Below are 13,711 nucleotides of genomic sequence, written 5' to 3'. Positions count from 1 at the left end.
CCTTTCCTCTCCTCCTCTTCTGTTTCTTGCTGCTTCTGAGTCAGAGTGTGTTTCTCAGCGCTGACTTTCTTGTGTGTGCAGTTGGTAAGCCTTGCAGCAGGCAGTGTCTGTGTTGTTAGACTCAGTTTCCCTCCTGTTCCTTGTCCACCAGCTCCTGGGAGGCTGACCCTTTGATCTTCCAGCCATCTGGTTTCTTCTCTGAGACGGCACATGCTGTCCCTCTTCCTCTTCTGCTTGTGACCTTAGGTGAGAGAGCCCCATGTCTTTGTGTTGGGGCTGCTGGGCCCCTTCTTGGCTCTGAGTGATGGCAGGTACCGTGATGGAGTCATGGGGCACAGGGGTCCAGTGTTTGGTCTTTGTGGCCCGTTGGCCCCTGCCATTTTGTGTTTTGGTTGCTCATTTTGGCTTTTCTGATAATGTGCTGCTCAGATTCACAGTCATGGAGGTCACTGAGTGAGTTGTCTCCCCCCAGGGACATCCTTTGCCACCCCCATTCCATCTCAGGGAGCCCCCTCCTGGCCCCTGCCTTTCACGACAGCGTGGTGGTTGCCCAACCCTCGTGCCTGACATCCAGTGTAGGAGGAGGAGATGAAGTGATTGCACCCTCTTGGCATCAGCACTTGGCCATGGGGACATGGGTGGCAGGTCAGGAGGAGGAGGAAATCGACTTCCTGCCAGGAGTGAGATAGCAGTGAGCACTGTTCCTGGCGTCATGTTGCAGCCCCAGAAGCGTCGGTCCCATTTTGCTCTCTTCTCTGGGAAACGTCCAGACTTTCAGGGCTCTGAGATGCTCAGACAGTTCCAAAAGACTCATTTTTGGTGCCCAAAGAATGCTCAGCAAGTCCTCGCTGGGCCCCGGCTGTGCTCTGTGGCAGGGAGTCCCAGCTCAGCGGAGCCTGGCCGGCATTCCTGTGAAGGGCCGGTTTGGATGTTTTCAGCTTCGCTGGCCAGTCTCTCTCACAACCACTCAACTCCATGAAGGCTACCACAGACAGCAGACATTCCATAAACAATGAACGTAGTGTGCCTCAACAAAACTTTATTTGTGGACACTGAAATTGAAATGTTATATCATTTTCACATGTCACAAAGTATTATTATTATTTTAATTTTTGAACCACTTAAAAATGGAAACAACTTTCTGAGCTGGTGAGCCACACTGAAACAGGCAGTGGTGGGTCTGGGCCTTGGACAGGGTTTTCCATCTGCAGCCTCTTGGTCACTTCTGGCTTCTTTTGTTCCTCCTGATGATGGACAGCTGGCCTTAGGGACTGGCCATTGAGTGGGTGGGGGATCAGGCAGTTCCTGTGGCTGTGCCCGGTTGTTGACACCCCCACACTGCACAAACACCCTTGGAAGTCTTTCTGGGAAAAATCATGCTGGCCAAGTGGTCCTGCCTGGTCAAGAACCTTCTTCCCCGACGGGGCTGTTCTAATTTTCAACGCATTGGTCTGTGAATCCAGAATCTTGGGCAGTCCTGGCTTCACCCACATGTTTCCCCCACCCCTTGGCCTCTCTCTTTGAGAATGTTCCATCAGCCCAGAATGCTTTCGCGTCTGTTCCTGACAGCTCGCCTGAAGGTGAGTCTCTCTTTTCTGATTTCTTTTGTTGTCTGTCCTTTTGATTCCCGCTCTCCTGTGTGTTCTCCTGAAAAGTGACTTCTTGGTGAGACCAATCTGTGCTGCTTCTGATCCTTCCTAGCAGGATGAGCTTGCTGAGCAGAGCCCGATGCAGCATTTGCATAATGGCTAATTGATTGTGGCTCAGTCTAATTGGTCAACAGAGCAGACTGCCAGTAAATATGCGCACACTCCAGAAATTGATGGGATTAGAGGACCAGGGGCCCCGCCAGCTGTGCTTCCCTTAGCCAGAACCTTCTGTGTGCACAGGATGCTTCCCACAGGCCCTCTCCCTGCCTGCTGCGCCCTCGCACTCCCCTGGCCAGCCCTCAGTGGAGGGCTCCTGGCCCGTTTGTCACGCTCTGTTCTTTTCTGGAACGTTCCTCTCTTGCCTTGGCCTTCCTTTGCCTCCAACCTGGGGAGCTGTAATATTCCGACAGTGGATTGAATAACAAATTAAGTCTTGTTCCCAAGGATATAATTTTCTTTAAAGCCTTCAGTATGTAAAATAAGACTGATTCTCTTTTTTTTAAGTCACGGAGGGGCTTTCTCTGAAAAGGTTGATTGGGGGACTGACGTTTCAAAGCCCAAGACTGCTGCCCCCTCCACCTGAGAGTCAGTGACTCAGAATTGCCTGTACCTTTTCTTGTGGCTCTGTGTCCATGATACATGGCCATCCTGCCCCTGCCCAGCTGTGCCTTGTCTCCACTGAGGTTGTGCTCCCCTGAGCCTCAGAGAATTTGTTTTGAGGGAAGAGTGGCTTGGGCTAGACAGGGAGAGAGGCAAATGTGGCTTCTAGACCAGGGTTGTATGTCCCCCCCCACTGTCCCCTGTGCCCCTACACTGTGGATACTTGGGCTGGTCATTCCCTATGGGGGTCCATCCAGGCACTGTGGGGTGTTGAGCAGTATTCCTGCCCCCTCCTAGTCAGTGCCAGGAGCTCCCTCAGTCCTAATGACCACAAATGTCCCCAGCCACTACCCAGTGTTCCTGATTGGGAACTCCTGCCCTAGACAGAGGGTGTGGCATTACAGTGGACGCCATGTCCATCCACACTGCCCCCGCTCTCCCACTCTCCATGTTCCCCTGCAGCCTCACCTTGTCCTTTGGCTCTGTAACTTCTCCCCGATCCCTGCTCAGATTGACTTAGCCAGGTCCCAGGCCAGCCCCACACAGGGCCCAGCCTTCCTGACAACCCGCACACTGTACCACCTCAGAGCAGAGGCCAGGCATTAGCTTCTCCAAGAGAATGATCTTCCTGGTCCTTGTCGCCCTCCCGTGGATTCACCTTCCATGCCTAAATCTCAAAACTGAGCCTCCCGCATAACAAACAGGGCACAAAGCTGGGACTTCTTGCTCCTTGCTGTATGGCCTCTTCAGCCCTCACCACCAGGTGGGACCCCTGCTTTGCTGGACAGGCCACCATAGAGTCTGGCACCTCAGCCAGGCCGGGTCTCTGCCAGGCTCCTGACCTCCCGTTCCTGCCTACAGCCCTTCTCCACGCACAGACTATCTTCCTCTTGCCTCCTTGTTACTTTCGATGAGAATGTCGAGAAACGCAGCCTATGGACCACATGTTGCTGCAGGTGTGCGCTCAGCTTGCCACACACACACTTGCAGAACATCTGAGCTGCCACCAGCATGCTCGTACAGAGAGGAGATGTGCTTCCTCCCTGGGGCCCACTGGTTCTGTCCCACCCCAGCCCCTGCTGGCTCTACTGGCTGTGACCTCTAGCTGCCCACGGTGGAGGCCATCAGCTGAGTGTGGCCAAGAGCCCTCCGGTCCTGCTCGTCCACCTGCACCACCTCTGCCACCACCCTTGGATCACCATGGAAACCAGGAGACAGGAGCCGCTTCAGCGCCCCCTTGGATGCCTCGCCCTGACACTGAACACTTCAAGCCTCTGACCCCACTCCCTCCATGGGTGCCCTGGCCCTGCCATGCTCCTGAGCCCTTCCCCACAGACACAACTTCTAGCCTCTAAGGGACTGGCCCTGTGACCCCTGGGGCCTGCCAGGCCCTGAAGGAGCTTGTTGCCCTGGCGACTTACTGAATGTTTCCTAAATTATTCTTCCCCAGAACACCCTTGGCAATTTCTCAAAGCAAAGCCTCTAAAAGCCACACATCCACCGTCTGTGTGGGCGGGAGTGTTAGGAGGAAAGGGGGCACATGTCCTGGGGCCAGGTGAAGGGGAAAAGGGCCCTGGGGTACACAGCTCACAGCCCCTTGCATCTTGACCCAGGGGCTTCCCTGGCACCAGCTACCTTGGCTGCCTAAAATTCCCCCTGTGAAGTCAGAAGTCCTGGGTAAAAGTTGGTCCTGTGAGAGTTGACAGCCCTGCCTTAGGATACAGAGGGACTGTGTACTCTGGGCCCCTCAGTGACCGAGCCTGGAGCCACTCTGAGCCCACTCATAGGGTGGAGGCTCATGGGGAGCCCCCACTTTGCCTCTCCTGCCATGTGGCGTCTAAGGACACCTGCTTCCATCTTGGAAATATTAGTATAGGTATATGGACTCAGTTCTAATATTTGATTTGTATAAACTTAACTAAGTGATATCCAGTTAAAACTGAGGAGTAAAGTGCGTGTTTATTTCCATCCTCCCCCGAAATGCCACTAAAATGACCGTAAAGGAATGACAAAGAATGGGAGAGGAGACCGTGACAGCTGAGCAGCGGCAGCAAACTTGGGAAAGAAGGAAAGGATGGACAGGTGATACCTGACTTTGCAGCACAGAGAACTCAGTCCAAGGGCTCTCAGACGGGTGTGGCTCATTTGTGCTGAGGAACTTTGGAAAGGCATAGGATTCCGAGATACGGGCACCTCCTGGGACAGGGCCAAGGTGGGCTGAAGGCAGGTGTGTAAGGAATTGCTGGGCTTGGGGCACCCCCATCCAACCCTATTTCCCAGCAGAGGACATTAACCCTGCTGCCTGGTGAGGTAAAACTGGGTGGCCCTGGGCCGGGGGGAGGGGCCTTCCTGAGGGTGAGGTGTGGAAGCCTGGCTGCCAGCCCCACATGCCCCGAACCCCGAGGCCAGAGACTGTAAGGGCCCTTCCCGGGCCCACCAGAGCAAAGCTACAGATTCTGATATAGGGGGTCCCCCGTGAAGTGACAGGGCTCCTGCTCCCTCCGTCCCTTTCAGCAATTCCTGCTCACACACATATAGCTGCCAACGACCTTAGTCCCTCACACAACTCAGCCAGGGGCCCCTAAACCTTTGAGGAAACTCTCAGCAGAAGACAGAGAGCGTCTCAAACAAAAAGGAAAACAGCACTCCCTGGAAAGAGAGAGGAGGCAAGGAGCAGAAGAAACCTCACATGTCCTCCTCAGAGATGGGTGGCTGTGTGTTTATGACAGAAGCACCCGTCGCTATAAAAAGAAAAATTTAGGAAAGAGATGGCTCTTGGATGCTAAAATGAGAGCAAAGAAAACGAAAGGGACGGGTTGGGAGATAACTTGAGAAACCTCCTAGAGGGCAGGACAGAAAGGTCAGAGGCTCAATCGAGGAACTCCAGCTTCTCCTAGGAGTTTTAGGAAAAGGGAGAAGAGCATTTTTCAGGAACCAAAGACGTATGTTTTCAGATTAATGAGTCTGGCCCAGGGGATGAAAATTATGCACACCTCGGAGCATCACAACTCTTGGGTTAAACAGAAGGTCCCCCGAGCTTCTGGAATGAATAAACATGTCAACATAAAGCGTCCTTCACAGTGACCCTTTATATTGGCATTGAACTTAGCAATCATAGTGCTACGAGCTAACAGACAAAAGTCAGAAGAACCCTGGCCGGTTTGGCTCAGTGGTTAGAGTGTTGGCCTGTGGACCAATGCGTCTGGGGTTCGATTCCGGTCAGGGGCACATACCTCGGTTGCGGTTCGTCCCTGGCCCTGGTCAGGTCGTGTTGGAGGCAACCAGCCAATGTGTGTTTCTTGTGTTGATATTTCTCTCTCTTCCCTTCTTCCCACTCTGTCTGATGATAGATGGAGAAGTAGTCTTGGGTGAGGATTAAAAAAAAAAGAAGAAGAGAAATAATTAATTTTTAGCCCAGAAGTATGTACCTAGTTAAATTACCAACTAAATGTGCAAGAGGAATGAGAATCTTTAGACATGCAGAATTCCAGCTTTCTCTTCCTTTCTGAGGAAGCTACTAGAGGGTGTGTTCTAGCTAAACAATGGCGTCAGCCAGGAAAAAAGAGTCAAGGAAACCAAATTCAGCCCAGGAGAATCCAAACCCACTTCAAGATAAGGATGCCATGAGGAGTATGTGACACCCTGTGTAGGAGACCACGCTGGAGCTTGGCGATAACCAGGAAAGCTGAGCATCTGAGAGAAGACCATTGCTGACTGCAGGAAGAGCAGACAGACTGCAGAGCAAGTGGCGTGGATGACCAGCATTTGCAGTCAGAAGAATATAAAGGTGGAGTTTCACATCTGAAGATGGTGGCAGATTTGAGCAGAGAAGCTGGTGGGTGTGGAAGCAGGAAGCATGGTCACACCCTGAGTGGTAACTAAGTGCAGCAAAGGAAGCCATGACCCCCCCAAAAAAAGGAAGCAGCATGAGGAAACACATAGAAATAACTAAGAGAAGAAACATCTAAAAGAGGAAGGAGCGGCCCAGGGGATGCTGTTAGGGTCAGAATATGAGTAGGATGTGCCTGGTGGGTGCCTCTCCCCCCAGCTCTGTGGGAGATTGGCCAGAGTCTTCCTGTGTTAATCTGCCATCTTATGTATTTTTTGCTTGCTGATGTTCAACTTGCCTTCTCCCTGCAGTAGGGTGTGGCCCTTTGCCTAAGTCTATCCACCTAGTTCCAACCATTCTGGGGGTCTCTGCACTGGGGAGGAGCGGTGGTTCTGGGGATTTGGCACTGGAGCTGGGGGGCCCCAGAGCTCTGAGGCCAGTGGAGTGTAGGGGGATGAGGAAGGTCTGGGCTCTCTGGGACAGATAGGGCCCAGTGGGGACAACCCTGGTTAGCCCTGGCAGCAGTTGGGCAGGGTCAGAAGTGGCCTCCAGGGCCAGTTTGGGGTCGGGTGAGAGGAGGGTGAGAGAGGGGACTGAGGGGCTGGGCAGCTACAGGAAACCAAGGCCAGGTGAGTTGGTAGTAGGACGACACCCCTCTATTGGATGCTGCCTAGGGCCAGCGTGGGGGTTCACTTTGGGCACTGAGCCCTGCAGCCCCACAGCCTTTCCAGACTTGGAGAAAAGTCCCTCCTCAGGTAAAAGCTGGTGACGAAAGCCAGCTGCATCTACTGCCAGGTCCTGGGGTTTTCTGCCCGCCAGTCTCTGTGGGGCCAGTCCTGGCATTTCCCAACCGTACCCTGTGTGAATTTGCTGGTGGCTCTGCTGTGGTGGAGAGCATCTCTGGCTCCCATGTCCCCTCCCGCCCTCACCCTGCCCCCTTCGCAGTGACCCTGCACGCCATGCTATGTGTGATGCCATGCCTCTGCCCGTGTTGCTCAACCCCTCCCCACCCCCCGCCGAATGCTCCCTGCTTTTCGCCTTTGGTCATGGGGTGATTCATGCTGCAAACATCAAATGGGGCTTGTCACGTGCCCCCTGGGCTCGGGAGACAGAGCAGCAAAGACCAGGGCCCTTGAATTAGGCAGCCAAGCCATAAGAATGACCAGCAGAGATCAGTGTTAGGGGACAGTTAGGAGAGGGTGCCCCAGAAGCCAGCATGGAGAGTAGGATGGGCTGGGAGGCAGCAAGGATGCTGTCAGGTCCACTGCTGTAGGCACCACCAGGTGGGAGGTGGGGGTCCTGGCCTCAGGAGCCCTCGGGCCTCCCTGGGCTCCCATTCCTAGTCAGGTAGGCTTGCTTCTCCTTGGTGAATGTCAGTCCTTGGAGGTGTGGCTGCCACAAGGACCCCCGTAAGGTCTCCATGTCCAGGTCTGACCCCTCGGGGCCGCATGGAGAATTGGTGGACGGAGGGAAGCCGCAGCCAGCACCTCTCTCGGAAACATTGACATTCTCAGGCTGCTGACTAGGTAGTGGGGGCTGGTCGTGAGGCCTGGAACCTGCAGCCATGTGGGAGGGCATCATCCCTATTCCCTGGAGGGCGTTAGTGCGCTGCCCAAGGCTGGACCTCTCCACACACCTGCCTCTGCCTGAGCTCCTGGGGTAACACACCCCTCTTGTCAGTAACACACCGCTCTGTCCCCTCCCTGGAAGGCTCCAGGACTTTCTTTCCCAGAACCCCTGTAGGGGTGCCCTGGCCACTAATCTGCAGGCCCACCCCTTTTGTTGCTTTCTTTCTTCCTTTTTAATCCTAATTCCGCCTTGTTTTCACTAAGAAGCCATACCTAAGCCTCAGCTTGAATTCTCACTGAGGGCTGAGGTTTGCCCCTGCTCTCCCCAGGGCTGTGACACCCTGAGCGGAGGCTGGATGTGGGGATCCCTCTGGCCCGGGCCCCGCCCTGGAGGCTGGGGACCGGGTGGAGGGCCTGCGCAGGTCGTCCCTGGGCGTGGAGCCTGAGTGGAGGCAAACGGGGAGCCGGACAGAAGCAGGTGCCCACATCGAGGCCCTTAGATGAGGCGTCTTGGGGAGTTAATACCAGTCCTAGAGAAAAACGCCCTGACATTTACATTCTAGACAAATTAGTCTGAAAGAAAGCAGACACTGGAAAAAGACTGAGGAGGAGAGGAAACCAAATCTAGAGAGGAAGAAAGAGCAGAGCAAAAAGCCGGGCCTGTCGTAAGTGCACCTTTTGTCTCGTTTGTTGTCTAGGCATTTTCCACCCGCTGCTGTTTCCATCGTGCTCACTCCCTGTCCCCTGTCCCCCCACCCCCCCACAACACATGCACACACACACGGGCTCCTGGAGCCCGGGGTTTGTCCAGTCATCCCATCTCCAGTTGTCATTGGCACTCGCTTTGACACGACCCCCACCATCCCTATTGCCCTCCCCTCACAGGCCTCTCTCCCTCCACCACCCCTCCCCTGCCCCCTGGAGCCACCTCCTGGGGGCCCTCTGTCTCCTGATCCTGGTTGTGGGGGCTCTGTTCTGCCAAGTACAGACCTGGGGCTTCTCCCCTCTGCTGTTTCACCTCCTGTCTAATGACTTTCCCTCTCCAGGTCTCATCGGAAACGCAGTCAGCCCAAGAAGCCCAAGCCAGAAGACCCCAAGTTGCCAGGGGAGGGGGCAGCTGGGGCAGCCCTTCCGGAGGAGACCAGCGGTAGTGCGAAGGAGGAGGCTGCACAGGAGGCTGACCCAGAGGACGAGGAGGAGGATCCCCAGCTGCCGCCGCAGGGCCGGGAGGTGGAGGGCACAGAAGGTCAGTTACAGTTGAGGGGACAGGCCAGGCCTGGTGCCCACGCTGGCTCCTTCCTGGCCCAGCAGTGGAAAGAGCCAGCGTTCACTGTGGCCACCGAGTCTCTGCTCTTTAAGAATCCACTTCATATGATTCCTGGCTGGATGAGGCATTTCATAAAACATGTACATTCCAGGGTGCTGTGCAAAGTCCCCCTTCTCCCACAAGCGGGAGAGAGGTGGTCTGTTTGTTTGGGCTATTATCACAGAACACCACAGACTGGGCGGCTCAAAAACAACAGACACTTGTTTCTCGTAGTTCTAGAGGCTGGGAATTGAGATCGGGGTGCATTGTGGCCGGGGCTGGCGAGGGCCCTCTTCCAGGTTACAGATGGCTGCCCTCTTGCCGCGGCCGGTGTGGAGGGCCTGGCTCTGCGGCCTCTGCTGTCAGGGCACTGACCCAGTTAACGAGGGACCCAGTTACCTCCCGCAGGCCTGCCTCCTGCGACCATCACGTTGGGGGGTAGGTTTCAACATAGTGCATTTTGAGGGGATGCAAACATTTAGCCACAGCAGAGGTGTGATCCAAATGAGGACAGCCTGCTTTTTGTGGCCAGACTTTGTTGAGCTGTGCCAGGGTTGGGGTAGGAGTATCTCAGAAACATGTCCTTCACACAGCACAGGGTCCCAAAGCCATGACATATTAACATGTGAGTGTTTTAAAGGTTCCCACTCCCGTGTTTTACAGTGTTTCCTTTTCTTCTTTATGACTGGTTTTATTTTTCTAATTTACAGCTTCAGCTACTCCCACATTTGTACATAGCAGCTTCACCCCCCACCCCCAGGATAGAGGAGGGGCCCCCTACTCTCTGGTCCTTTCTAGGCACCAGGCAATAATAGGGGCTGGCAGTGGTACTTCAGGCCCTAGTCCCAGGCCATAGCTCCCCAGAGCCTTCTTGCTTGGTTCCTCAGTTTCCCTCTTTGTGGCTGTGTCTTTGAGTATGTGAGCTCAGCATGGCCCTGCCTGCTTCAGAGTATGCTCATCAGGATACAACATCCGAGGTGACTCTCTGTGGGTCAGTCTGAGACAGGCACATGTACCTGACATACCCATAGGCTGCTGCTGGGGTTCCCAGTTAGGGAGTGATTGTGTGCCCTGGCTGGCAGGGTGAGTATCCCTGAGGAGGGCCCTCAGGCACTGATGAGGGGAAGAGCGGAGAGTTTCTGGGTATATTGCACTCTGGCGCACTCCCAGACGACCCAACACACCCAGGGGTCCCGAAGGCAAGATGGGGAGACAAGGCGCCTGCTTGGAGAAGAAGCATGCACTGGCAACATCTGGACGTAGACACGATCTCCTGCGTAGACAGGGGCGTTAGGACTGAGCCAAGTCACTCCGAGATCTAGCAGAGTGGCAGCGTGAGCCCCACACAGAAGCCAGGTCTCATTCCCACAGGCCAGCCAACAGCTGGCATCATTATCTGGAGGCTGCTTACAATAAAAGCAGCCAGAGAGTAAGCACCTTGGAACAAAGCTAACAAAAAATAAGACCTTTATGGAGAAAATTAGACACATTTTTGAAAAGCAAGGAAGAATTGCTAAATAAATGGAGGAACCATGTGTGTTGGGAGAACTCCCCCATGTGAAAGTACAGTTTCTCCCACACTCTCTCGGGGTTCTCCAGTTCCTTGCAGGATCCCAGCAGGGTGTGGGGTGTTGATCCAAATCTAGTTGGAGGGAGAGAGGGAGGAGAAGAGAGGTCAAGGGAGGTCTGGACACTGGCCGGCAGCTCACAGGGCAGGAGTGAGAACACCCTGCACTGCAGGTGGGAGAAGTGAAGGTCACCGTTCTGTGCCCAGGGGACTCGCAGATGTAGCCTTGAGTGTCGCAGGGAGCACATATATACAATGTCTCATTTACTTAGAGTGCAGAAAACTCGCCAAGCTAGATGGTGGATTATTGAGGGAGCGTTTGAGTCTGCTTGGGCTGCCTAACCAAGCACCCAGATGAGGCTATGGGGGCTTCAGAAACGGGGTCTCGTCTCACTGGTCTGGAGACCAGGTGTCCACAACCAAGGTGTCGGCAGAACAGGTTCCTCCTGAGGCTTGTAGATGTGTCTTCGCATTCACACTGCATTCTCCCTGGGCCAGTGTCTCTGTCCTAATGTCCCCCTTTCATAAGGACACCAGCCACATTGGTTTAGGGCCACCCTGATGACCTCATCTGAACTCATGACAACTGCAGTGACTCTTTCTAAATAAGGCCACAGTCTGAGGCACAGGGGGAAGGACTTCAGCATAGGAATTGGGGGCATGGAGACACAATTCAGCCCATAACAGAATACACACACTAAAACCAAGAGAGAGGAAGCCATGGGTTACTCCTGGGGACTCCCAGAGTCGGGGTAGGGAAGGGCTGGGAGGGGCACCTGGTGCTCACATGCTCGGTCCTTCAGGCCCTGCACTGGCATTGTGTGCTCCAGGAGGTAAGAATTTGCAAGAAGTACGAACAAATCTGCACGTTCTGTAAGGCAGTTGGGTGGTCGAGCTTGGTTTGTAATGGTTAATGACGAGCTCTCCGAGGTTGGCCTCTACCCCAGGGCTGCACGTGCAGGCCGGGGGCTGCTTGCCTAGCTTGCCACCCAAACAGAAGGGTCTGTGTCCCATGAGAGTAAGACGTGTGCTAGACAAAGCTGCAAGCCATGCAGAGGGGGACACGGAGGACACATGCTCTCTTCACCAGCTGTCTGGCATCTGCACTCCCCTTCCCCTTCCCCTTCAAAAGTCTCATCCTACACCCCTGGCACTTTTCCCAAAGGGCTTCAGGGTCTGCATTCCAGTGATGGTCAGTGTCATGTATGTGCCATGTGGCAGGGCCAGGTGCAGTCCTCCGAGGCTGTGGCTTCCATGAGCTTCCAGTGGCACATGGACCCCAGGAAGGATGGGGCCATTTCCCGGGTGGTATGTCTGTTCAGGACTGGCAGTGGTCCCCAACTTCAGATACTCTGTCCCTGTCCCATGACAGAGCCCCATTCTCAAGAAGGAGGAGTTGGGTTGTGTGTGTGGGTTCTTTCTCTAGAAAGGAAGTGGTCCCTTTGGGGCGCTAGATGTGGCTGCCACCACCAGAGAGCCCTTGCCAAGGTCAGGAACATCCTGGGAGCCATCTCTTGAGCCCTTGTGCAAAGACAACTCTGAACACATCAAATAAGTGTTTGCAGTCAGGGGTGACAGCAAACACATGTCGGGAATGAGTGGGTTTTAAAGTGGCTTCCAGACTTCCTTTAATACCAGCTTAATATCCCTAAAAACTCTGAGTGCTAAGGATAATATCAGGTGTGAGCAACAGTGTTGTGTTTGCAGAGGGAGGCCATTGCTGTCACTCACAGACTGGACATTCTGACAAGGGTCCTGGTGCTGGGGGGTCAGTAGCAGGAAGCCCCCTGGGGATGGGTGGGGCCCTGGGCTGGCAGATGGAGAGCGCTGCTGCCCTGGGATTGACCAGCAGCCTCCCTCTCCCCTCCTCCTCGTGTCCATCCTGGTTTCCTGGGAAAGCAGAGGCTCCTTCCTCCTGCCTGGCCTAGGCCATCACACAGTGCTCTTACCCACCTGTGGCTGGGCACGGCCGCTGTCCTTTGTCACAGCTTAGGAGATGGGGCAGCAGGGGCAGTGCCAGCACCCAGGAAGGTCCCACCACAGTGCTGGACTGCTCCCAGGTAGAGCATGCAGCCAGAGGGATCCCACCAAGCCCCCCACCGAGACCCCCCAGGGCCTTGAGGAGATGGGAGGAGTGTGAGCCGTCGGCAGGTCTTGGTCATGGAGCAGCACTGGGTTTCAGGAGGGGCCTGACAGCTTGTAATTGGCTTTAGGACAGGACAGCAAAGGCTGCTGTGCCCAACAGGGAACAGATGGGCTGGGCCTTTATGAGGGGACAGCGAGTTTCACTCAGACACATCCTGCCATGCAGGACATACCCCAGCGTAGTCCATCCAGGCCTCGCATGCTGTCAGGGTGCGCCTGGCCTCGGGCTCTGCGTGGGAAGAATGCAGAGTTGGCAGGAGTGGCCCAGGCCATGGAGACGGAGACCGTCTTGCCCAGGCTGGACAGGAGTGGGGGGCGGTATGGGGTGTCGTGTCCCTGAACCAGAGAGCAGTCAGAAGGCCACCACCCCTTTCTGTGGGCAATATACAGCAGAGGTTGAGCTCAGTATCACAGATCTACCAGGTGTTCTCTGTGCATCCCCCGCAACCCCCCCCCCTCCCCGCAATGAACTTTGGTGCTGTAGAGAAGGTATGGAAACCCCAAGGAACCAGGCCAATAAGATCCAATGGTGGGGTGGTCTTGGCATCCTCCCCACTTCTAAAAATAGTACTAGAAGGGCCTCAGCTTGTCTGCTGTTGGGGGAGGTCTCTGCTTTCTGCCTGCCTGTGTCCTGAACCCCAGGAAGTGGGAGGCCTCACCTGCTGGGGAGGGACTGGCTGGGATCCTAAGCCCCCCCCCCTTTTTTTTGCTTTGACCCTAAGCCCTTTTGATACGATGTCCCTGCTCCATTTCGAGGCTGCCTCAGGCCCTGGCAGGCAGGGGGCTTGCTGAGGTCTGACAGTGTGGCCCCTGATAGGGGACTGCCTGGGTGGGGGGGAGAGTCCTGTGGTGAGGACAGAGCCCTGAGCCATTAGGTGTCCTTCCTGACCTTGGGCTTGTCCCCTAAGCCCTCTGGGTGTTTGTCCCCCTCGGCTTCCCAGAGCCTGGGAGGCATGAGAAAAAGGCCGGAACTTGTCCCTTTTTGACAGCAGAGTCTCTAACGCAGAGTAAATTGGACCCATCATCCTCAGGATGACAGACAGTGCG

At 55.0% G+C, this 13,711-nt stretch overlaps 1 protein-coding gene across 3 annotated transcripts in view; it reads left to right on the top strand.

The window, feature by feature from the left end:
- The window catches only part of KDM4B (lysine demethylase 4B), a 110,583-nt gene that overhangs the window by 76,830 nt on the left and 20,042 nt on the right, over positions 1-13,711 (top strand). For 2 of the 3 annotated variants that reach the window (XM_036240335.1, XM_036240334.1), the window contains exons 12-13: positions 8,210-8,311; positions 8,693-8,892. In XM_036240335.1, coding sequence (XP_036096228.1) covers positions 8,210-8,311; positions 8,693-8,892 — 302 coding nt within the window. The remainder of the gene's footprint in view (positions 1-8,209; positions 8,312-8,692; positions 8,893-13,711) is intronic. The other variant, XM_036240336.1, reaches the window with a different exon arrangement.

This window comes from Molossus molossus, unplaced genomic scaffold, assembly GCF_014108415.1.
Source record: "Molossus molossus isolate mMolMol1 unplaced genomic scaffold, mMolMol1.p scaffold_m16_p_4, whole genome shotgun sequence".
Taxonomy (NCBI): Eukaryota; Metazoa; Chordata; class Mammalia; order Chiroptera; family Molossidae; genus Molossus; species Molossus molossus.
The sequence above is the reverse complement of the archived record's forward strand: the minus strand, read 5'-3'. Positions and strand labels throughout refer to the sequence as shown.